Source organism: Octopus bimaculoides, chromosome 2 (assembly GCF_046866305.1).
Source record: "Octopus bimaculoides isolate indiv1 chromosome 2, ASM4686630v1, whole genome shotgun sequence".
Classification (NCBI taxonomy): Eukaryota; Metazoa; Mollusca; class Cephalopoda; order Octopoda; family Octopodidae; genus Octopus; species Octopus bimaculoides.
The window spans coordinates 105,807,098-105,833,949 of record NC_142929.1 but is presented as its reverse complement, the minus strand read 5'-3'; the positions used below and the strand labels follow the sequence as shown (position 1 = coordinate 105,833,949).

The following is a 26,852-nucleotide window of genomic DNA, read 5'->3' as shown; positions in this document are numbered from 1 at the left end:
AAGTTGATCAGAGATGTGCAACCAGATGAATACCTTCTGTCATGTCACTTACCATAACTTGAATGTATTGGCTCTCTGAACATTAACACTCTAAAGATTCGAGGTTTAGCCGAGTTGATAGAAATCCAACAACTTTGGTAATCTTTTTGAATTCAATATCTCTATCACTAGTAGACATGCTAATAATATCAAAAACCAACACAGTATCCATGATTTGCAGAAACACTTTTTTCACAGTCAGAATTAATTCTGTTATAATTTTTAGTAAATATTTTGTAGAAGCTGGACATTGAAAGAATTCCATTCTTTCATTCTCTAGCTCTGATGAAATATTTGCTAAAAATTATAATAGAATATCCTGTCTGTTGAAAATCTATATTTTTGCAACTGAAGATGGAGCCACCTGAAATGGCTGTATTGCATTAATACCTTGATATATATGCATGGATACACACATATATAGGTAAATATATAATTAATAATAAGTGCATACAAACACACACACACACACAATATGTACATACATATAAGTATAGATAAATAATATATATATATATATATATATATATATATATATATATATAAATATATATATATATGTACAACGTACACATATATATATATGTACAACATACACACACACATATATATATATACAACATACATATATAAAGAGTAAAAAAAAAAAGAGATATGTATATATATATATATATATATATCATCATCATCATCATCATCGTTTAACGTCCGCTTTCCATGCTAGCATGGGTTGGACGATTTGACTGAGGACTGGTGAAACCGGATGGCAACACCAGGCTCCAGTCTGATTTGGCAGAGTTTCTACAGCTGGATGCCCTTCCTAACGCCAACCACTCAGAGAGTGTAGTCAACCACTCAGAGATGATGAATTATGTACATTATTTACATTTGATGGATATGTCCTCATCTTGTTTGTTGTCAACACAATGTTTTGGCTGATATACCTTCCAGCCTTCATCAGGTTTGAATGGGTTTTCATTCCTAAGGTATTTTTCGATGTTATTATTATTATTATTCATGTAACTGCCTGGAATTGAACTTGGAATCTTGGGGTTAGTAGCCCACGCTCTTAAACACTACACCATATGCCTGTGGACAATTATGGAGTGAATTTTTGGGCTTATAAATCTAACATTTTTCCTATCCTTCCTTAATACCGGTTCCTATATGCTATTCATATCTGCACTCGGTCTGCTTAAGAGGTTGTTGTGTCCTAGCATATGTACTGTTTCTTTTGGTTTTCATATTTTCCAGTGGTGTTCTCTGTCTATTATTTTAACTTCATCCTACAGGGGGAGGTGGTCTCCATTTTTCCATACATGATCAGCTATACCTGATTTATACAAAGGTGAAACATATCACCCCCTCAAAATAAGGGTACTGGAACATTGCAAAGCTGTGACACAAGGAGATATTGATAAATCGGGTATAGCTGATCATGCATGGAAAAATGGAGACCACCTCCCCCTGTGGATGAAGTTAAAATAATAGACAGAGAACACCACTGGAAAATACGAAAACTAAAAGAAACAGCACATATGCTAGGACACAACAACCCCCTAAGCAGACCGAGTACAGATATGAATAGCATATGGGAACCGGTATTAAGGAAGGATAGGAAAATGTTAGATTTATAAGCCCTAAAATTCACTCCATAATTGCCCACAGGCATATGGCATAGTGGTTAAGAGCGTGGGCTACTAACCCCAAGATTCCGAGTTTTATTCCAGGCAGCGACCTGAATAATAATAATAAAAAACTAATAATAATAATAATAATAATAATAATAATAATAACAACATCGAAAAATACCTTAGGAATGAGAATCCAGGTTCGAAAGACACCTGGTGAAGGCTGGAGGGTATATCAGCTGTAACATTGTGTTAACAACAAACAAGATGAGGACAAATATCCGTCAAATGTAAATAATGTATATATATATATATATATATATATATATATATATATATATATATATTATATAATATATACAAATAATGTATACACTCACGAGTGCATGTACACACACACACATAACATACATATGAGAATATATGTCAAAACATGTCATTCCTGATGTCCTTTTTTCTCTTTCTTGTTGCTCTTCCTTTTTAAAATCTAATTCCAAGTATCATGAACTAAGTGATTTATACTAAATCAGGCATGTGAAGGGTGATGGTACCATAAATGGACCTACAAACAATATGTTTTCATATTACAATTCAAATGACTGTCACATAAATACTAGTATAAATAACCTAAGTGATTTTATCTACACCTAAAATATATTAGCTGAACATACATACTTTTTAACCTGTATAAATTCTCTTTTATTCCAAGCATGTCCAATGTTAATTTGAACAAATGCTAGAATGATGATCTGTTGCTACTATGAGTATTATTTTAACCATTGTTTAGTTTGCATATCATTAATATTACAGCATTTTTACTTATTGATACTGATAACATATTATCAACAAAATAATGTATTGTATCTCATATTATTATGAGCTCACGGTATTGTTGTAGTATTTTTTAATTTAGTAAGTGGAGTAAGTGGATAGAGTAATTCAGAGTAGTTTTGCGAGATATCGAATAACTGTCATTGTTTCAATTAAGTTTTGTATAATTGAGTCACCTGCTATCATCATATCAGTTATGCATGTGTGTATGCATTATTTGCTTGTTTATTTATATATTTTATATACTGGGTTATATAATGTATATTTGTGTATACATTAGGTGTCTAATTGTAAGTATACAGTCAGTTGTATTCTCTGTGCAAGTGTGTTATGGGTGTCGATAAATCTGCAGCAGAGTGTTTGTATATTGGTAACTATTCTTGTGTATTGTTGTTGGTATCTATTTATCACATATATATTTGTTTCACACTATAAATCTATACTTGAAGTTCATCATCTTTGTTAAACCTTGACAATAACTCCTCTTATGGAACCTTATGGTCTACTTTAACTACCTCAATCGGGCTGTAACCCAAATAACCTTGAACTTATTATCAATGTAGTTTAAAATTTTTTTATTGCTTAATATAGTCATAACCTGACACCCTTAAACTGGATGTATCTTGTGTCAACCTGATCTATTTGGCTATTAATTTTTTTTTACTTCAACTTGGAAGTTATTGCTTGTATTTTAAAATCTTTTACTTTTAATTTACACACACACATGTATATATGTAAGTATGTATGTGTGATATATATGTACACATATATATAATGGTTCATCCATAAGATTTGGCAATGATCAAGTAACTGCCAAAATTTAATTAATAAATAAAATAATGAAGAAAGAAATAAAGAAGGAAACAAAAATATCTAATATTTTAAGATATGTCTATTGGTGATCACTGAAGAAAATGACTTCAGCTGCACAGAACCTCAGCTGGGATGCATCGTGCAAGAGACCAGAGAACTACAACAACTCCTAAATATACTCCACCTTTCACACATCTAAAGCTAAAAAGTTAAGGAGGTAGCAGTATTTGTCACAAAAGTGTGATTCTTCCACTGCTTCAATGAAAGGTCTACCATCTGTGACTCCAAATGGCTTCAGCCATTGATGATCAATGAAGACCATGGCTAGCTGTATGGTACTTTAACAAGAGATGCAGTTGTGTGTGTGTGTGTGATGGGGAGCAGAAAACCACAACTACTCCCACCTACACCATACCTTTCTTGTGCCTAAAACTATGGAAGTGGTGGTATTTTAATGTGGAAAGTGTGTGGAACAGTACAACCTCAACAACAAAACTATTTGATATTTAGTTGGTGGTCTGTCAAGTATGTGCCACACAATTTTATTCACTAGATGCAGACGTTTGAGTAGTGCAAGGTTTCTTTAAAGCAAGAAAGAGCTGCATGCACATCAGACTCACTCTCTTGCTCTCACACAAGAAGCCTAGAGGCAAAATAAAGTCATGACAGCTTAGCTTGTATGAGAATGCAGGAGATTGCCAAACTGGCTGAGGGGTTCACCAGATATTGCAGCACCACCTAACTTGATGCATGTCCAGGCCATAAATTATCATTCCAGATGTTTGCCCTACATCATGGCTTCTTGCCCAGCACAATAGTATGTTGCCACCTGTACCAGTTGCCTCCACTGGCATACTGCCACAAACTTTGAAGCTGTGGAGATGAAGGTTATTTATTTCTTCTGCATTTCATGTAAATGAAACGGAAACATGCTACAAAACATACATATATTTAACATGTGAATGTACATATTATTGGATGGCCATTGATTCAACTGAGTTAATCTACCTTTATACAAAATATTATATATGTATATCTCTCTGAAACTGGACTCTCTTAAAATAGATTTCCTTCAAGGATTCAACATTTGAATTAAAATCTAATAGTTGATTAATAATGATAGATTCCATTTGTGCTTACAAACTCTAAGATATATCCATCTTCAGAAACAAATGAGTGGAACACATTTGAATTAAAACCATCTTTTACTGTCTGGTGTTTTTCTTGAATATTCTCAATGTGGATGCTATACAACCATCTTGGTATATGAAAACTACTGCACTCACTATTAGAATGTCATTTTATTTGACTGCCTCTCTGCATCTTTCATAACCCCCTGACAGTATGTGAAAACATGCAGAATGGTTATAGACAACTCAAAACCTGTACAGTTTAGGTGTACTGGATATGTTGTTTGCTTACAAACATTTAATGAATAGAAGACACATAATCATTCAAAAACACATAAAAACTGTTAACTATACTAAAATATTTTATCATTTGGTATCAAAATTTTCGTTGCACTCACTGCAAACTGGAAGTGTGGAATTGTGTCAGTGACCAGGTCACAGTTAGTGTGATGAAAATTTTGACACCAAATAATAAATGTTAAAATGAAAATAACAGATTTTGTGTGTTTTTGAATGACTAATATATGCCTTCCATATTGTAATTTCTTTAGTTTTAATTTATGGTCTCAGATTAAATCACTTACCAATGGTCTCAAATGAAATCACTTACCAGATAAGGACATCTCTAAAATTTAATAAATCATCACAAATTTATAAACCTATTCTGACTAGATCTGACTAAAGATTTTCAAGTAGTACAGAATTATTAATTTATTTGTGGTAAGATGAGGGTGGCATGGCCTTATTCATCTGTCAATATTATTCTCATAATACTTGTATAATTAAGAAATTATCATTTCATTATTATCAGCTGAGAGCTGGTCAATGTTTGGGTACTTTGGGTCAATGCTGTATAGATTACTATTTGTTTAGAGTTGTACTTATGGTTTATATCTCCTTTATAATCTACAAAACACATTGAAGGACTGACAGGATCAGTGCGAAAAGGTTAGTTATATTGATTAATTTATCAGGAATACTTTGATATGATACAAAACATGCTGACACAATGCAGAATTACACAATATTTAAGAAATATTAATAACTAAACTGTTTTATTCTTGACCACAGGCTTTACAATCAATATTGGTCTAGGGAAAAATGCAAGTCATATCAAACTTTGTAGTGCTTTCTGTGATTAAGAATACTCTACTTGTGAAACAATATTCTGTTATAATGATGCTTGGAACCAGTTAGTAAGACAGTTTTTCTACCACTGAGAAAAAATTCTGAGATCTATTTTACCACACTTGATTGAGCAAAAATTATAGTATGATTATAGTCTAATTCTATCATTCATCTTGAGCCACTCTCAGAATGATTAAGTGGACATTAAATGCAGGTCTATGTAGCTGACAATGAAATGGTGGTTAGCTCTACTACAAAATCTTTCAAACTGAGATCAGCACTGATATATATATACTAGAACAACACAAATATTTTAGCAAAGAAATGCATATGAGAAGAAGAAAGAACAATATTCAGACAGGTAAAATATTGTTAATATTAAATAGACAACACGGAAATATACAGGAAACAAGAAAGATATAAAAATATTTTAAATAATAAAGCTAACATCATTTACAATTACAAACAGCAATAGCCATACAAAAACAAAAATAGATACAAAATTCCAAAGAAGAAGGAAAAAAAGTTTGATGATTCAAAAATGCATATAGAATGTAAATATGTATATATATTTAAAACTAACAGATGGATTATGTTGTTAAAAAAATATATCTGTTCTATGTAATATTGAAAGTTTATGAGCTAAAGTTGAATCTAAAAGAAATATTTGCATTAAGAATTTGGTCAGTTAACATTCTGTCTGATTCCCTTCAGAACATAGCAGAGTAGAAGTCCAAAAAGCTGAAAGTATTGTCAGTGACAGAGGTCATGGAAGAAATTACGAGATCTGTCAAATTGTGATGAAAGCTGCTAAATCTTTCTCATTTGCTAGGCTTTATTTTTCCATATAAAAATAGATATAAAACAAGAATAAAACTTATTTGTTCTATCAAGGATGACAATTCCACAAAAGTAATTGCTTGTATGATTGGAAAATTGTTCAAATAATACAAAAGAAGAAATAAAATAGCCATCAACATCTAAACAGATCTACAGAATTAAAACATGAAAGAAGAAATATTCACTGTGTCATCATCCATCTATGTCAGTTCTGTTTTTATATTGGCATAGGCTTGACAAGTTCAGAGTTTATCTTGTCAATGCTTTTAGGACACACATTGTCTTTGTTTTTTCATATTGTGCACTAGTCATGTTTCCCAGATAAATATAGTATTTCTGGCTTGCTTTCAAACAGTTTACAATTTAAATACAAAGAAATATTATTGTTAATGTTCTATTACTGATTCATTCCCACTCCTTATTCTTCTATAAATATGATGTGTGAGGTTGGATATTTTTGTTTGAGTAGTTACAAGCCAGCCATAACTAAACAAAACAATGATCAAAGTTAAAGCAGCAGTAACCATCTCAAGTTCTTATTTTCAAACAATGTATCTGGAACATTATCAAATACATCTTGTCTTTTTTAAGAGAGCAGGGTGTGATTTCTCAAATCCTACCCTACAATGTTTAGAGACTTAACTGTTATTATGAGTGGTTGATCAATCTCATAGACGTCTCATTAACTTATGAGTATACACAAACCCCCTTGTTGGATTTATTATCAGCAAAATGTTTTTACGATTGGATACCTTTCATGCTGCTAAATGCTAAATACTTTGTTATGTTAACTGAGGCAAATAGAGTTCTATACTTTGCTTCAGAGCACAACATGATGGCTAGGAAAGATGATGATGTTAGCAATCCAAAAACCTTAGCTATAAGCCACTGTCTCATAACAGCAAAAATAGTCACACACTACATATTTCTGAAAATTATTTCCTATTGATCAGTGGCTATATTTATCATTCACTGCTGAGAGTAATATCATAACCACCTTATCTATAAATGTAACCCTTACATTCCACTGAATAACTAAGTTAATAAAATTGTATTCCTCAGAGCAAAGTTGTTATTTAGTCCCAGGTAAGCCCTGGTCAAGCAGAATTATGCTCAAAGTCTTTCCAGCCTTAACTACCTTATCATTGTGTGTATCTAGAACAAGCCAAAAGGTTTCAGGAACAAAAATAACAAAAACAAATAAGAGTGTATGATAATTAATTTTACACTACAAGAAAGAAACCAGAGAATTCAACATTTCAGATGATGGTCATTCAGCAAGAGAAATTAGAGAAGGAAAAAATTTACACTGGATTGAACTTATACTATCTAGGATTCTGTTCTAAGATGGAAAGGTATAACTTGAAAGAATGTTCACCTGGTCTATTATGATCATGTTCTGAGCTTTACTCATTCCTAATGTTGTCATGTAGACCAAGGTCAGCCTAGTTTACACAGATTGTAGATCAAAAACATGATCAATCAATGTGTTCTACAATTTTAAAAATGATTTTAGAATGTTTTGTCTGCTATTTCTAGCAGGACTTAAGGGCTGAATAAGAGCTTCTTCATTGGCTCATCCCTAATCCTGTTCTTTAATTTGCTGGTTTAAATACTAAAATATTTCTAATGGTGGACACATGTTATTTTGAAATATATACTTGTTTAGAGATTATTCTTCAATAAGTAAGACTTCCTCTGTATGTAGTTGCTTACTTGATTCGATTTTTTCTTTGCTATTCTATTTTTTGCTATAATTTGTAGCTGTGTAGTATAAAGTTTGCTTCACAACCACATGGTTTTAAGTTCAGTCCCACTGTATGGCACCTTGGGTAAGTGTCTTCTACAAAAGCTTCAGGCTGACCAAAGCCTTATGAGTGGATTTGGTAGATGGAGACAAAAAGAAACTTTTTGTATACACACGCGTGTGCATGCATGTGTGTGTGGTGTGTGTGTGTCCACATAACTTAGTGGTTCAGGAAAAGAGACCGAGAGAATAAGTACTAGTCTTAAAAGAAACTAAGTGCTGGGGTTGATTCCTTGGATTACAAATTCTTCAAGGCAGGCCCCCAGTATGAAACAAGTAATGGATAAACGATAGCAACACAGAAGCTATGAGGGTGGGCTGAAAAGTTCATAGGCTCACTATGAAGGAGTAATGCTGGAGCTGTGAAAACTTGCATTTCAAACTCTTTTTATTAATATCTGCATTGTTTCTTTCTAGGTAAACTGACATCTGACTCTTCAAAGAACACTTCAAAAGTAACTAGTAGCAACTTCTCTTGAAAATGGACAAAATTTGGCATTATGGTGTTATCAAGTATTTGCAGAAAAAGGGGTTTAGCCCTCAAGGACATTCATGCTGACATGGTTACTTTATATGGGGATGATGCTCCAGCTTTATCAAAAGCACAAAAGTGGGCAATTGAATTTAAGAAGGGAAGGGAAAGTTTTGGAGATGACCCAAGGTCTGGCTGTCTTAAAACTGCCACCACCAAGGAAAACATTGATTATGCTCACCACATGGTGATGGACGACAGGTGACTGGCTATAAATCAAGTAGCCAATGCTATTATTGTATTCCATGAGAGAGTTGTAAATATTATGCATGATGAACTTGGCATGACAAAGATTTCTGCTTGGTGGGTGCCACCTCTTCTGACACCTGATCAAAAGCACACCAAGCTGATCACATCATGAGAAAGTCTGACTTTATTTCAGACAGATCCAGCTGGTTTCCTAACCAAGGATGAGTGTTGGATTCATTAATTTGAGCCAAAGACAAAGAGATAACCCATGCAGTGGAAACACCCCTCCCCATCTGCTCCAAAGAAGGCCAAGATCGTTTCATCTGCACCTTCCCTGCTGAAGGCAATGGCCTCATAATTTTGGGGTGCAAAAGGCTTTGTATTTATTGACTATTTACAAAAGGGCCACACCATCAATGGAAAGTGCTATACCAACTTGTTGAGGCAGTTACAAAAGGCTACCAAGACCAAACATCCAGGAAAACTGACGAAAGGGGTCTTTTTTAATCAGGACAATGCTCCAGCACACAAATCCTTGCTTTCAATGGCTGTTGTGTGTGATTGTGGCTTTGAACTGGTTGACCATCCTCCCTATTCTCCTGATTTGGCCCCATCTGACTATCATGTGTTCCCCAGCATGGAAAAACGCTTGAATGGGAACCAGTATTACAGTGATGATGATATCATATCTGTTAAGATGAAAGCTTCTTCACTAATGGGATCCACGCACTACAACACTGTTGGAAGAAGTGTGTGAACTTCAAGGGGGACTATGTTGAAAAATAAACCTCATTTGGTCACATTCCATGAGAGAATCTTGGTCAGCCTGTAAACTTTTCAGCCAATCCTTGTAATGAGAGGTTACTTGATAATACAATACTAGATAATACAATACTAGATATTAAAGAAAATGGAAGATTTTAATTATAAATTTACTTGATCAAGGTTGATCTAGAGCTATACAACAAGAATGATAACAACAACAGCAGTAATCATAATCTTCCCTCCATATCTTGATTGAAAATTACAATACGGAAAGTAATTACATTAATAGCAAAATTACAAGAACATTTTTAAAGAATTTTAACTTTTTCTGAAATGATTTCATATTGCTATCTAAGCAATAAAACTTCTACCAAATTTTGTCCAACTTCAGTCTGGCTAAATAACTATTCGCTATTTCTTGGCCATATTTTATGATGAACAATAAATGATTTCTTTATCCTTCTCCTCCCCATCATCATCAGCACCACTGTTACTGGTGCATCATCATCATCTGTTTCTTCATGATAGCAAGACAGTATCCCTATAAACATTTTGGAACTACTTAGTACTCAATGTGACTCAAAATTCTCATAAATGATCTTAGGAACTCTCACCTCATATATTAAACAATTCAATGATCTGTTTCATAAAACCATAACTGTACATATACATAGTTATATATATATATATATATATATATATATATATATATATATATATATATATATATATATATATATATATTAATAATTTTATATTCAGGTATACACCTTATAGTATGCTGTTTAAAGCCCATCCACAATATTTGACCACCTGATGTCAACAAGAATATGGAGGTATATGCCATTGGATTAACTTCAGGAATTCCTTTGTGTCTGTAGAGTTTATATAAAATATAAGAGATAGAAAATGGAATTCATGAGACTCTTTATTCAGAAACACTATGATCATTTCAACCCCTCCCACACCAGTACCTTACTGGTGAGATGCTGTATAAACAATTGTCATGCATCATAGGTGCAGATGCATCTCTTCAGGTGACTTTTCAAAGAGTACATTATTTTTTTTACTTGCTGTCTTGTTTATTTCTATAACAATACATTTTGGAACGTGTAGTATACTATCTATTTCTATAAGGAACTTAAGAAAATGTATTCTTATAGAAATAAGTGAAATGGCAAATAAAAATACAAGGTATCTGAAGAGATGCATTTGCACTTATGATGCATGACAAATGTTTTTACAGCAAGTTACCTGTAAGGTACCATGCATGATGAGTTGAAACGATCATAGTAATTCTGAATAAAGAGTCTTGTGAATTCCATTTTCCATCTCTCATATTTTATGTGTGTGTATGTGGATTTTATATGATATATTTAAAAACTATATGCAAAGACAAACATGTTTTTCTTTAAAAATTATGAGATTCATTTGGCAGGTGTCAGCATACTTTGTTAAAATGATTAAAAACAAAACAGAGTAATAAGCACAGTATCAGTACAAAATCATCATAGGAGATATAGATAAAGATGAAGTTGTAAATCACTGGTTGGTTATTGAACTATATGAAGGTTTTTTTCCAACTGTAGACAGTAAACAGGATAAGTCAATGCTCATACGTGAATACAAATACTAACATGTGTGCGCACACAAAGACACACACACCTTAAATTATATTTAGACCAATGTTCAATAAATTTAACCACGGCTCTTTAGATATGGAAGTTCTTTGGTTATTTGGAAGCTGAAAGCTTTCCACAGATGAATATTTAAGTATGAGTCTAAATACACCAAGAAATATAACACACTTAAAGAAATAATGTGATTATATACATATATTAAAAGTGGGGAAGGCCAGCTTATGGGATTACTTTAGGTTTCCCATCCATAAAGGGTTTAGCTTTATGATGTATCGTCAGAACCCAAAAACCCTTTGGCCCATGACCTCCATATATCTTAAGAGGTCATGAGCCAACAGGTTTTTGGAATCTGACGATAAGCCATAAAGCTAAACCCTTTATGGATGGGAAACCAAAAGCAATCACGTAAACCAGCCTTCCCCATTTTTAATATATACTTCTCTACATCTTAGAGTGTGCTTCTTTTGGATTTATGTTTTTTACAAATGATCCTATATATATATATATATGCACACATATGTATGCAGATATACATGAACATGCATATACATACACATGTATATGTATTACTCTTTTACTTGTTTCAGTCTTTTGACTGTGGCCATGCTGGAGCACCGCCTTTAGTTGAGCAAATCGACCCCAGGACTTATTCTTTGGAAACCTAGTACTTATTCTATCGGTCTCTTTTGCCGAACCGCTAAGTTACGGGGACATGAACACACCAGCATCGGTTGTCAAGCGATGTTGGGGGACAAACACAGACATACAAACACATACACACACACACATATATATATATACATATATACGACAGGCTTCTTTCAGTTTCCGTCTACCAAATACACTCACAAGGCTTTGGTCGGCCCGAGGCTATAGTAGAAGACACTTGCCCAAGATGCCACGCAGTGGGACTGAACCCGGGACCATGTGGTTGGTAAGCAAGCTACTTACCACACAGCCACTCCTACGCCTATGTATACAATATATATACTGACCTTTTGGCTAAGATCAAAGTGTAGTAAAAGTGTATCCATACACATATGCATATGCATCCATATATATATATTTATACATGTATGCATACATAAAGAAGATATACTTCCCACACAAGGATGGCAGCTGTGGCCTCAAACCTGTATTGATGTCATATGAAGCACATATTGTGATACTGAAACAACATCTGCAGCAGGAGAAAGAGACCAATAACTATCTTGACCAAGTATGTGACCATGAAATCAACAACATAAATAGGATAGCTAATGAACTTGAGGGGAAGTATGAAATAAAAGCTGATACAGGTCTCTCCCGAAGGAATATTGGTAAAATCTATTTATGTGAACAAAATAAAATAAAAAATGGACCAGTTCACTGGGGAAGATAGTACATGGGTACTTGGCATGAAAAACCAGAGAAGGGGCTGATCATGTCAAAAGCTTGGCATGGAATACTGACGAGTTTATGATGTCCCATTTTGAAGGCTACCTCCATGTAATTCAAGAACAAGAAATCCCCACCAAGTATCTACATTGACAGACAACAAATGTAGGCTGTGCAGGACCAAGACAGAAGACATCAGCCACATTATTGCCAACTGTGAGAGAAGTTTCTTCCAGATATGGAAGATGCAGTGGCCAGAACAGTCTGAAACAGGGTAACAAAAAAGAAAACACCTACAGACAAAGTTGACTATATTGAGACCAATGGGTCAAAGGGATATTGGTGGCACTCAGAAATTAAAACAGCCACCACCGACCAGAAATTGTTGTGTGAAACCATAAGGAAAAGGTATGTTCTGTTGTGGAAATCAGCTGCTCTCAGAACATCAATGTAATTAGAAAAATACAAGAGAAAGTGGACAAACCCAGTGTACAAGATACACTTTCAGCTTCATATCTACTGTTATTGGAACAACAAGATACATACCAACCCTTCTGGAACAAAGCATGGCTATACTTGGATTTTGGGGGAGAGAACACAAATTCTTAATTCACACACTACAAATGACCATGATATCTGGGACTATAAAAATTTGCAAGACCTTCTTAAGATTTAAAGGACGATGAACAAAACAAGATGTTTTCCTTCACAACCTTGCTACCAAGTAAGTGGCTGGTCAAAATTTATTCTAAATTAAAAAGAGAAAAGGAACAACACATACACACATAGAAACAAATAACAGGACAGACAAACGATAATAGGTATAAAAAATGCATTTATAAGAAAATTCTGTATACAATTTATTTGAAGTAATCAGTCAGTATCATTACAGCTGTTTTGATTGGTTGATATAACAATGCATGATATGCAAGCAGGTGCAATACTGAGACAATATTGTTTGCTATAAATAAGAGCAAAGTAAAGTATCAGCTAGCATAGATTTTGATAGCTCTGTGCTGCTGAGTTGCTGCATTCTCTTTAGAAGATAAAGTGCAAGATACATATATATATCTGCATACATGTATATACATACATTTAAAAAAATATATATGTGTATATATATATATATATATATATATATATATATATTTACACACACATACACACACACTCCCAAGCATACATATATATACTCTTTCACAAGTTTCAGCTTGAGAGCTGCAGCAATACATACATACATATACATATGTGGTTATCACATCTGCTTTACACGCAGAAGGTCATGAGTTCAATATATGTGTGTGTGTATATATATATATATATATATATATATATATACATGCATACATATATATATATAAATATACATTAAAATATAGTTGTAGCTTTAAAATATCTAAACCTGTGGGTTCGTGAAACATTGATCTGCTCCATATGATGATGTAATTTTGTAGGAGAAAGACAAACAAACATTTAGAACAGTTAACATACTTGTAAAAATAAATGACATGAAATATAAAAAGAAGTTGGAGTTTGATAAGTATTATGAAACATTTAACCATATATCTATGAGAGGAATATAATTAGATAAAAGTTTTGTGATAAAAAACACATACAGAATAGGGCTTTTTCAAAAAATTACTGATTTTCTTTTTTGTTGGAAATAAATGAAAATATCTTCTAGCTATAATGAAAAAATCTTGCAGTTCAATACATAAATAAATTAATCAATTAAATGCAATAGAAAAAAGTATCCAACCATTGAGGTAAAAAATAGCAGAATTAAAAAATTTTTTTAATTGATTTTTTTTCATTAAGTAACAAATTAATTCCGGTGAAGGAAATTTGGAAAGAAATTTATATTGACAAATTAGAAACAGATTTAATTTTAGTTATAATATTAGGTTGAATATTAAACAGAGTTATAATGATTTCAGTCAGTCTTTGATATTATTTCTTTAGAGCAGTTTATTTCAAGTACATGTATTTATGAAGAAAGGATATTAAAAATGAACAGAAAATGGTATGCACTCTTACTTTGATATGTTTGAAATTTTCTTCATTTGTGATCCTGGACTAGCGGCAGCTTTATCTTTCTTGTTTGGCATGTTTGTCACTGATGATAGAACTGAAATGGCAAAGATATGTTATGTAGATATCAATTCTTAACAGAGATAGAAGTCTCAAATTTACAGTGTATGTCCTGTCTTTTTTTCAAAGGCAATAATATAAATTAAAAGAAATTAGGGTTAATGATGGTTATTCATTTGCTTGTTTAATGTCTGCATTGCCATGCTGACATGGATTGGCCAGGGGACTTATTCGAAGCAGAATCTTAAGGTTGTCTTATCATCAACCATTTTTTTTCAGGTAAAGGAGTTTTCTTCATTCCACTGGTCTTTAAAAGTACAGAACAACCAGTGATAATGTTAATAAGGAATGCAAGTATGTCACAGCTTTGCTCAGTCAGTGACAAGCTGTGGAATGTCAATATTCACAGAGCCACACACAAATAACAGACTTACATACAGTTTTCATGTAGTATTAGTAGAAGACACTTGCTTAAATTGTAGAACTGAAACTGAAGCAATTTAGTGTGGAAGTAAACTTCTTAACCACATAGCCATGCCTGCATTTAGAAGATATTATATTTAGAATAAATCTTATTGAGACCATTGTATATAATATACTGTGGTTGTAATAATAAACTTCACCATAATATAAATGATTGGTTACTTGGGCATTGAACCTCTAGTGACCACACATTATAAGGGAAAACAAATGGGTACTTAAGATATTCATTATATTCTCAAAGGTAAAACTTCCTTTTGAGAATAGTAAAATGTGTTGTAGATGTGATGTAATGAAAATTTCCACTACATCACAAAGTTCACAATTAAAAGCTAGATGTTAAAGAAGTAACAACATTATCTACAAAATTTTATGCCCATCATGAGCTATGATAGTGATGTTATTGTGCAACACTTTGATTATGAAGTCCTTTTCAATTAATCTCCAGGAAAGTAGTCACAATATCAGACATCACATCTGACTGGATCCATAGTTATGATCATAGGCAATAATAATGAAGAATTATATTAGGAAAGGGGGAACAGAGTTTTCAGGTTGGTGTACATTATGTGTACCTCATCCAATATGAGCTGAAGATATCCTTGAATGACTGATGTGAGATAGCAATGTCTGACCAGCTGATATAAGATGGAGATATCACTGACTGACTGTTGTCTGATTGCAATACTTTTGACCAACTGACATGAAGTAGCAATACTCCTGACTGACAAGATGGTGATATTTCTAAGCAACAGACATAAGACAATATCCTTGACTAACTGATTGACTGACATGAGTTGGAGATACCTCTGATCAAATAACTTGAGGCTATCATAAAACAATTTTAAAATATCCATAGGAATTAAAAAGACATGTTAGATATTGAGCTAATGCTTATGATCCTTAAATAAAATTAAGAAGTTATTTTATTTGTAATCAAATATTATTATTCCCTCTCATGTCAAAAAAAAAAAAATTATTTGTAACGTTGTAAAGTTAAGACTAGAAATGAAATCCAGACAGTTGATTGGGTAAATACATAAACTAAACATTGAATATAGACAGTCCTTTCTAACAGATCACCATCGTCATAGTCATCATCATCATCATCATCGTTGTCATCATCATATCAGTTTCTTTTTGAGCAATAGTTGAAAAATCTATAAACCAGATTAACTAAGAAGATTTTAGATATTAATCTTATCTGAATAACATTCGATATATTTCCGTTTTATTCAACCACTTTTTAGAAAAAGTAACAGAATATCTATTGTTTATAAATAACATTCAACAAGACAAAAATTTCATTTGTCCAACCACAAAAATCAATGATTCACAAAGAACCAACGAAGGAACCTCTACTTGATCAGTCAGCCAACCAGAAATAACCATCTATCTAAAATCATACCCTACCATTTTAAATAAAGGACTCATTGGATAATGTAGTCTTAGAGATTACTATTATTCTGAGAAAAGAAAAGAAAGTGTGTGGGGTGATTATGGCTTCAATGCTTTTGACCACAAGTCTGTATGATCAGGGTTGATCTGGGACTGAATGATAACAATCAATGCATAAATAATTTATTAATTTCATGCAAGTGTCATAAGTTGAATTTATTGATAACTGCTTGACTTTTACTTATAATAACAAATAATTATAATTTGGAATTTTTATTAATGCAAAACTTAACCTTTTTGATCTTAGAATTTGGGCAGAATTAATTGTTGTGATATGTTTGTGCTTTAGCTTCAGCTTGCTCCCCTGGCAGTTGATGGAGTCTATTTTCTACCCATAGAAAATGGGCAGAAAATAGATTCCATCAACTGCAAGGGGGGTGGGGGGTGGAGCTAGATGTAGCAGATAGCTTCCATTATCTAGGTGACCAAGTTAGTAGTGGAGGCGGATGCTCCAAGAGCGTAGTTGTGAGATTAGGATGGGCAAAGTTCAGAGAGCTCCTACCCCTGATGGTAACAAAGGGCCTCTCTCTCAGAGTGAAAGGCAGATTGTTTGATACCTGTATGTGAACAGCTGTGCTGCATGGCAGTGAAACATGGGCTGTGACAGCCGAGGCCATGTGTAGCCTTGAAAGAAATGAAGCCAGCATGCTTTGCTGACTGTGCAATGTCAGTGTGCATGTTCGACAGAGTGTAAGCAACTTAAGAGAAAAGTTAGGCATAAGAGGCATCAGATGTGGTGTGCAAGAGAGACAACCGCACTGGTATGGTCATGTGATACATATGGATGAGGACAGCTGTGTAAAGAAGTGCCAATCTTTAACTGTGGAGGGAACCTGTGGTAGAGGTAGACCCAGGAAAACATGAGATGAAGTGGTGAAGCATGATCTTTGAACTTTGAGCCTCACAGAGACAATGACTAGTGACCGAGACCTTTGGTGATGAGAGGACCATCAAGCTAAGTGCATCCGTACTGGTGGCATGTAAAGAACACCTTTTGATCATTGGGCTTCACAGAGGCAAAGTGGCTGAGTTCCTTTTGAGTGTTGGGCCTCAAGGAAGCAATGGCTGAGACCTTTGGCATTATGTTGTGCAAAATCAAGCCAAGCAAAATCGCAGTTGTGGCAGATACCGGTATCATGCAAGTTGGTACCCTTGCAGGGTGCATGTAAAAGCACCCTGGTGTCAGCATACTTTGTGAAAATGATCAAAAACAAAACAGAGCAATAAGTGCAGTATCAGTGCAATATCATCATAGGAGTTATAGATAAAGATGAAGTTATAAACCATTGGTTGGTATTGAACTATCTGAAGGTTTCTTTTCCTATTGTAGACAGGATAAGTCAATACTCATACATGAATACAAATACATTAACATGTGTGTGCATACACATGCATGTGCATGCAAATGTGTGTGCATGGTGGAACGTAAAAGCACCCATTACGCTCTTGGAATGGTTGGTGGAAGGGCATCCAGCTGTAGAAAACTATGCCAAATCAGACTGGAATCCGGTGCAGCCTTCCAGCATGTCAGCCCGGTCAAACCATCTAACCCATGCCAGCATGGACAACGGACGTTAAATGATGATGGTGATTAGTAACATAGGTGAAATGAATAGCTACAAATTGGATGGAAATTTGACTAGAAGTTTGATCTCCTAGCAAATCATTGGTAACAACAAAAGCCTTTATTTTGATATGGGAAGTTAATGCTACCTTTAAAAAAATTTCAAGAATTATCAATGAAAAAAGAAACAGTTATAAGAAAATATTGATTATTTCAATGATACTATCAAGTAAAATTGCAGATTGATTACATTCAAGAATTCACATGAAATAATTAAAATAAAAAACAACAAATTTAAAATATAAAATCCAATAATTTAAAAAGAATTGATTTAATATTAGAAATACACAAGCAGTTACTGTTACATTAAGAAAATATGTAAACTTATTTTAAATTTTGTCTGTTTACAAAAAGAATTTACAAGAAGAAAAAAAGAAAAGTATAAAGAAAACATTTCTTATAGAGACATGAAACTTAGTCAAGTAGACTTGGAATTTAGTTGATAATTAAGGTGTGTTCATGTAGAGTCACAGCATAACAATGGTTTTTGAAATAGGTACATGGTCAAATTTTGAAGGGATATAAGTCTATGAAATCCACCTCAATACATGACTGGTTTTTTTATTTTACCAACCTATGAAGGAAGAAAAGCAAGGTCAACCTCTCCAGGAGTTGACTTCATAATGCAAAGAGACGTAACTAAATACCACAAGACAGTTTGTACTTTGTTTTACTAATTTTGCAGTTCAGTAACCTAAGAATATAATAATAATAATAATAATAATAATAATAATAATAATAATAATAATAATAATAATAATAATAATGATAACAATCCTTTCTACGATAGGCACAAGGCCTGAAATTTGGTTGGAGGAGACTAGTTGATTATATCAACCCCAATTATTTACATTATTTACATTTGATGGATATTTGTCCTCATCTTGTTTGTTGTTAATGCAACGTTTCGGCTGATATACCCTCCAGCCTTCACCAGGTGTCTTGGGGAAATTTCGAACCTGGGTTCTCATTCCTAAGGTATTTTTCAACGTTGTTGTTGTTGTTGTTATTATTATTATTATTATTATTATTCAGGTCACTGCTTGGAATCGAACTCGGAATCTTGGGGTTTGTAGCCTGTGCTCTTCACCACTACGCCATATGCCAAGATTCCGAGTTTGATTCCAAGCAGTGACCTGAATAATAATAATAATAATAATAATAATAATGATAATAATAATAAATAATAACATCGAAAAATACCTTTGGAATGAGAACCCAGGTTCAAAATTTCCCCAAGACACCTGATGAAGGCTAGAGGGTATATCAGCCGAAACAAGAGGAGGACAAATATCTGTCAAATGTAAATAATGTACATAATTCTTCATCTCTTAAATATAGAACTGTATCAACCCCAATGTTTCACTGGTACTTAATTTATTGATTCCAAAAGGATGACAGGCAAAGTCGACCTCAGCAGAATTTGAACTCAGAACATAAGGACGGACCAAATGCCACTAAGCATTTTGCTTGGCATGCTAACAATTCTGCCAGCTCACTGCCTTAATAATAATAATAATAATAATAATAATAATAATAATAATAACATCAATACCAGGCACTGGCTCTCATGGCTTCTGATCTTAACTGATTGGAAGTGTTATCATATACATGTTTTGTCTTGGTATAAAAAGATGAGCTACAGCAAATATTCTGCTCAATATCACAGAATTGCTTGTTAGTTGTCTGACCGTAATCATTTAAACATTCCCTTGGTAGCTGACAAGGTGTGCATCTCTGATCATGAGCAGAAGTAGTTGGGGAGCATCATAGCCATGTGTTGAGAGGAAGTCTTTGGGGTTTGAATAATACACCTCTGGAAACATAGGCGTTTCATTCAACATCCTTAAACAGTTCTTATTCAGGGACCTTTTGAGCGGGATGGGCTACTCGACCTGAAATTTTGTGGGAGAGGGCTAGTTGATTACATCGACCTTAGTACTTGACTGGTACTTATTTTATCGAGTCTGAAAAGATGAAAGGAAAGTCAAACCCAGTGGAATTTGAGCTCAGAATGTAAAGACACGAAATGCTAAGCACTTTGGCATGTTAATGATTCTCCTAACTCACTGCCTTAAATAATAATAATAATAATAATAATAATAACAATAATAATAATAATAATAATAATCCTTTCTACAATAGGCACAAGGCCTGAAATTTGGGGGAAGGTGTTAGTCGATTACATTGATCTCAGAACACAACTGTTACTCATTTTATAAACTCTGAAAAGATGAACGGTAAAGTCAACCTCGGCAGAATTTGAACCCAGAATGTAAAGACAGACAAAATGCCTCTAAGCATTTTGTTCAGCATGCTAATGATTCTGCCAGATCACAGCCTTAAATAATAATAATAATAATAATAATAATAATAATAATAATAATAATGATAATAATGATAATAATAATAGCATTTACCTGTCATTAATTGCTGAAGTAGGTTTTATTTATAATGTAGAAATGTTTGATATTAAAGGAGAGAGAAAAAAAATTGACAGCAATATATAGTTACAGACATAGAAAAGGAACTAGTTTTCTAGCATGCTTTCTGTGAAAATATTGGAAATTAGCAAGAAAAAACCCCAATAGTATAGAAAAAAGAAAAGAAAGAAAATAGTTGAAGATGAGAATAAACTGATAAAAATCAAGGATGCACAATATGATATAAATGAAAGAATATATTGGAGACTGAATGTAACATGCCCATGCTTTATTCTGTGGATAACACTATAACACATTTTAAAATATAGAATAAATTGAACAGACATCAGCATATTTAGTCCATTCAGTAGCAATCACACAATTTATTGATGATAAAACAAAACCCAATATATACTAAAACAAAACATGTTTACACATACCCAAATATATATCTATACACACACACACACACGTGTGTGTGTGTGTGTGTGTGTGTGTGTGTGTGTGTGTGTGTGTGTGTGTGTGTGTGTGTGTGAATATATAAAAATGTGTGGTTCATTAATTACATGTCTGTGTTCAAGTTATATATTTTTAAATTTAAATATTTCCTATTATTCAATTTTTTAAACAGTTATTTTGAAGCAATAAAGACTCTAAATTCATATTCAACATTTCCAGATCTTCACAGTCTCATTTTCAAGAACTGAATTTATTTGGCATCTATGTTGTTTTTTATATACAGGTTGAATTAATGTTGACTTTCCTGCCAGAGTTTTTTTAAACATTAGTCAGTAATCGTGTTGATTTGTTTGCTGCAGTCAAATTTTTAATTACTACACTTACAAATTAATAAGAAAGCTTCTCTGTAGTCAACCAAAGTTCCATCACATCACATCTTCCTAGGAAGGACGTATTGGGTAATGGGTCTTTGGGTAAACACTGCTTAAAAAAGAAGTGATGGACAACTGCTAGAATGCCTTTAATCGTAGCTATTAATGATTTAATAAAGGTTAAAGTGTGAAGAGAATACCAGTTCCACCACTGTATGTCACCAAATTTTCTGTTGATTGGGGTTAGTCAGTGTCAGAAGATTAACAGCTTCATAATTATTTACTTGTGATTTATTACTTTATTTAAACAGCCTCTCCACCACAAATGAAATTTTTAATGAATTTCATTAAATGCTCAGAAAAATCTACTTCAGTTTTATTATGGCTTGCTCTTTAGAAGAGATATGAAACTAGCAATAAAATTATGTTCAGTGCAAAATGTTATAACACAAACCATTATTTTACACTCTTGATTTAAATTTAGTGAAATAAATAATTCTGAAATTGCTTTGAAGAATGGTAATAGCATAAATTTCCAAGATATGTCTATAGTAAAAATATTTGATTTAGATCAATATTGTTGATTGTTGTAGAGAATGTTTAAAAAGCAAAGTGATTTTATTCACTTTTAATCAAGTTTACTATTTACTAGATGTTGGAAACTAAAGTAATCTCTATTAATATCCATTTATTCTATTATAAGTCATTGACATAAAGTGTCATGACAAGTTTTTACAACAGTTAACCATTTCAAAGCATATTTAGCATATTTTAGAAAATAAAGTGTTTAAATTTTAAACAGAATTTTACAGAATTTTACTGAAATATTTAAACATGGCTTTAAATATTCAAAAATAAGAAATTCCTTTGAAAGATAATAAATTTAATCTTGTTACATTTTTTCATTTTAAAAGTACAGATAAATCTCAATTCAAAAGCAAAAATAGCTTCAAATAGGTTTAATTATCCAAAAGTGAACTAAATATTTTACTCAGGAACTTGATGTTTTAGCAACTAAGTCATACTGACAACTCTGTAGTTAATTCAAAGCCAGTAAAATACTTTCTACAAAAATAAATTATTTATATCTAGGCATAGCTCAAGGCAGGAAATGTGGTACTTAATATCTTGTGGAATTTCTGACATGGGGGAATTGGATGATTAAATAAGATTAATTTGTTTGATATTTCATGTGAAGTGTTGACAGTTAGTAATTGGCTGTAAATATGAGTGGGAGGGACTATCCAAAGAAATAAGCATGGTTTTAGGAAGAAAGGTGCCTTAAGAGAGATGAAATGGTTGTAGCAACAAAACACATAAAATATGATTGAGTGTGATGTTTAGAAGTAGGATAGTATGAACATTTATAGATGAGCAGAGATTCTTATAGTCATTATAGATGATTTAAAAGAGCTTGCTAGTGTACAGGAGATTGTATGTGTGGTAAGGCTGGAAATCAATATACAACATAGAATATTTGTGACTATAGAGGGTGAATAATTCTAGATATTGTAACTAATTTCTATGCTGGGTCGAGCTTGGCTTTTTAAGGAGATCAATAATTACTGGAGGACAAAGCTATTTTTATATGTAAAGAAATTTTGTTTGACTCAACATTTATTTTATGATAACATGCCAGTTTATTTATTATATGACATCATCTGTATACAAAATTTACATTTGTTTTAACTTTATATTTACAAACACATTTTTTTATTCAAAAACTTAACCTGAAGCATCAATCTAAACTGTTAAACACTTTTTCATCTTTCATAGACAGATTTATATTATTAATAAAATAAGGAAGAAAGAGTATATCCCATCAAAAAGTTTGTTATTTTCAGACTGTTACTTTAAAAGGTCTTAAACCTGACATATATCAATGTCAGCTTTCAGTAATAGCCGTAGCTACTGAAATAAAGCCTGCATCTTATAATCAATTATTTTTCATAATGAAAGAAAGCTTTCATTATATTCTGTTCATGTAATGCAAGATTTAGAAGAAAGTTCTTATAGATTTTGCATTATAGTTTTCTTGAACCTATTTGGTTGGAAAACAGGTGTCCTTTAATTCCCATGAGTTAAGATAATAGCTTGTAATTACTATAAAACTCTGAGAATACTAAATATATGCAGTCTTATGTACTACATTAATAAAAAGAGGCTGCTATACATTGATTTACACTTTAAATAACTTTTGAAAATAAATGGACATTAAAACAGATACTGCCCATTCTAAGAGGCACTAATTCTAGGCACCTTATCATCATATGATGACATCTATACTACAACAATATGTATAAGTATAGATATACTATATATTGTCCTGGTCCTGTACACTAGTTCTTGAGTTCTCTCACTGTGGCCATAGTATAGATGACAACCTCTCTTCTTGTTCTCTCTCTCTCTCTCTATATATATATATATTAGACACAGAGAGAGAAAGTGAGAGAGGAAGAGTGAGAAAGATAGTACTGTAAAGAGATACTATCTTCTTTCAGTATCATATAAAGATTGTTATTTTGAACTAATACTGCTTTCATCACATACTGCAATAATCTTTCAATCACTGTTTTACTATATCAACAAAGGCAGATTTTGACTAAGCATGTAATTGCCAGTAGATACTTGCTACTGATAAGGCCAAAGAAGCAGAAAAACAAAGGTAGCAATACCACCAGACTGCTGGACTATTTTTGTCTGCTGCTGATATATTTTTGTGATTTTTAACACTGTACATCAATTGGAAATACTATCACAGGGTGAATATCACAATTAATTAGGCTTTCCATGATGTATCTGCTTTAAATATGATACACAGATTACTCTGTGTTTGCGTGTGTGTGTGTGTGTGTGAGAGAGAGAGAGAGAGAGTAAGTGTAAATATATGTGTGTAGGTGTATCATCATCATCATTTAGTGCCTGCTTTCCATGCTAGCATGGGTTACATGGTTTGACTTGAACTGGTAAACCAGGCTCCAGTCTGATTTGGCTTGGTTTCTATGGCTGGATGCCCTTCCTAATGCCAACCACTCTGTGGAGTGTACTGGGTGCCTTTTACATGTTACTGGCATTGGCCACACAACAATTTCACTTGGCTTGATGTGTCTTCCGAAGCACAGCAAATTGCCGATGGTCTATATATACATGTGTATGTATACATATAAGTAGAGAGGGAGGGGGAGAGAGTGATGTAGTTAGGGAAGGGGAATATTAATATATTAAAGGGTTTCAATAAGGTGAACAGAAAATAAATAAGTCCAGTTATATATATATGTACATACATGCATATATGTACATACACATACATGTATATATGGGGAGAGAGAGAGAGAGAGAGAGAGAGAGAGAGAGCAACAGAATATCATTGTTTCATAGTCTTTGAAGAATAAGAAATCTTACAATATGTTTGTACAATATACAAACTTAAGCTAAAAAGTTTAAAGATAATACACATCACAGTGAGCTGAAAATTTCACACCATACAATCACATACACATACACACACACATATATATAGATATGGAAAAAGGAAGAGAAGAAGAGAGAGAAGTAGATATAGATACAAATTTATTATACATGTATGTATAAAATGCACACACACACATATACCCAAGATTGTTAACATTGCTTTATCTTTTAATGGAACACCAAATATTAAACAAAGAGTTTGGAGAAAAGTAAATGAAAAATTTATTAAAGTTAAAAAAGCAATGAAGGGAGATAATGGGAGGCAGAGACTTTGTATGTATATATATATATATATATATATATATATATATATATATATATATATATATATAATATTTTGTTAAGAAGTTTGAATAATAAATCAGCTATTCCTAAGCCATAGAAAAGAGAAGTCATGTTTATAAAAGCAAACAACAGCAGTTTAAAGTCAGAAATAAAGTAAATGCTATCATACAAAGGAAAACAAATTACAAGAGAAGAGGTTGAAGAGGAAGAGTGAGATAACAGGTTAGGAAATGTAAAAGATTATCGACATTAGTTAATATTCCACTCTAGATAAACCAAGTCTTCATATGGTTAAGAGGTATCTAAGAAGAGGAAAAGAGGAAAATAAGAAGAGGGAGGGAAAAAAAATCAGATTTGTTGGTTATGTAGTATATTTGAAAATATATAAAAAAAAAACAATAATAAAAGAAAAGGATTTCTATGAAGTGATATCTTCTCTTAATCAAATTATAATCGATTATTATTATTTTCATCATCATCATTATTATTATTATTAGTAGTAGTAGTGGTAGTCTTCATGAATACTGACTTTTATCATTATCATTGGTTGTTGACAACATCAGCAGCAGTTGACAACCTTTCCTATACCACTTTCACAGCATCCACCACTGCAAGGGTATTTAGTCTCTGCACTGACCCCCATCAACACATAATCCCTCTGCCTGACAATGAGGTCTCAAAAACATTCTAAACATTAGCTATAAGAAACTGTAAGCAACAAAGACCTATGGGACATAACCAAACAAGAACCCATTGACCTACAAATAGCAAAACGTGTTAAGGAAACTAAAAAGCTAGCTTAAATTGGAGGTCAGACAGGTGAAGAAAGACAAGATGTTTGTCATGGATCACTCGATGGAGGTTGGAAGAAGAGGAACTGAAAATGACCAAATTGATATGGAACCCATTGCAAAGAAATGCATAAGACAGAACACATGAAAATGGCAAGAGAGATCTTATGTTCCACAAGGAATCCAAACAGGTCATGATAAGGGTGACATATTTTATTTTAGCACTGTAAATCAAAGTAAAAGAAAATCGCTTCTGGTCCCAATTAGCTTGTTTCTTATATTACAATTAGTTCTTCCATATGTGGGTTACATTTTAGAAGGTTTTTAGATTATGTTAAAATTAAATGATTCAAATGCTCTTCATCCTTGGCTGCAGCAATAGAAATTAGATTTTCTGAAAGGTAGACTATATTCTTCTTCATGATCACCATTCCATCCTTCTCCTCCTCTTCCTTTTTCTTTTACTGCCCATATTTCATATTGGCACAGGTTTGCCTAGACTCAACAGGTCTGAAGACTTCTCCAATATCTGCTTTGGCATAATTTCTCTAGCTAAATATCTTTCCTAATTCCAACCACTTTATAGAGTATACTGAGTCCTGTTTTTTTGAGAAACCAGCACTAGTGAGGTTAGTATGAAGATCACAAACCTAATATCCCTTTTGACTGTATAGTGC

At 32.9% G+C, this 26,852-nt stretch overlaps 1 protein-coding gene across 34 annotated transcripts in view; it reads right to left on the bottom strand.

The window, feature by feature from the left end:
- LOC106878324 (calcium-activated potassium channel slowpoke) overlaps positions 1 to 26,852 on the bottom strand; it is a 329,393-nt gene that overhangs the window by 77,367 nt on the left and 225,174 nt on the right. For all 34 annotated transcript variants that reach the window (XR_016240707.1, XM_089347381.1, XM_052978540.2 and 31 more), the window contains one exon: positions 14,760 to 14,850. Coding sequence is in view for 33 of the 34 variants with exons in the window: in XM_089347381.1 (XP_089203507.1) it covers positions 14,760 to 14,850 (91 nt within the window). In the remaining variant the exon portion in view is untranslated. The remainder of the gene's footprint in view (positions 1 to 14,759; positions 14,851 to 26,852) is intronic.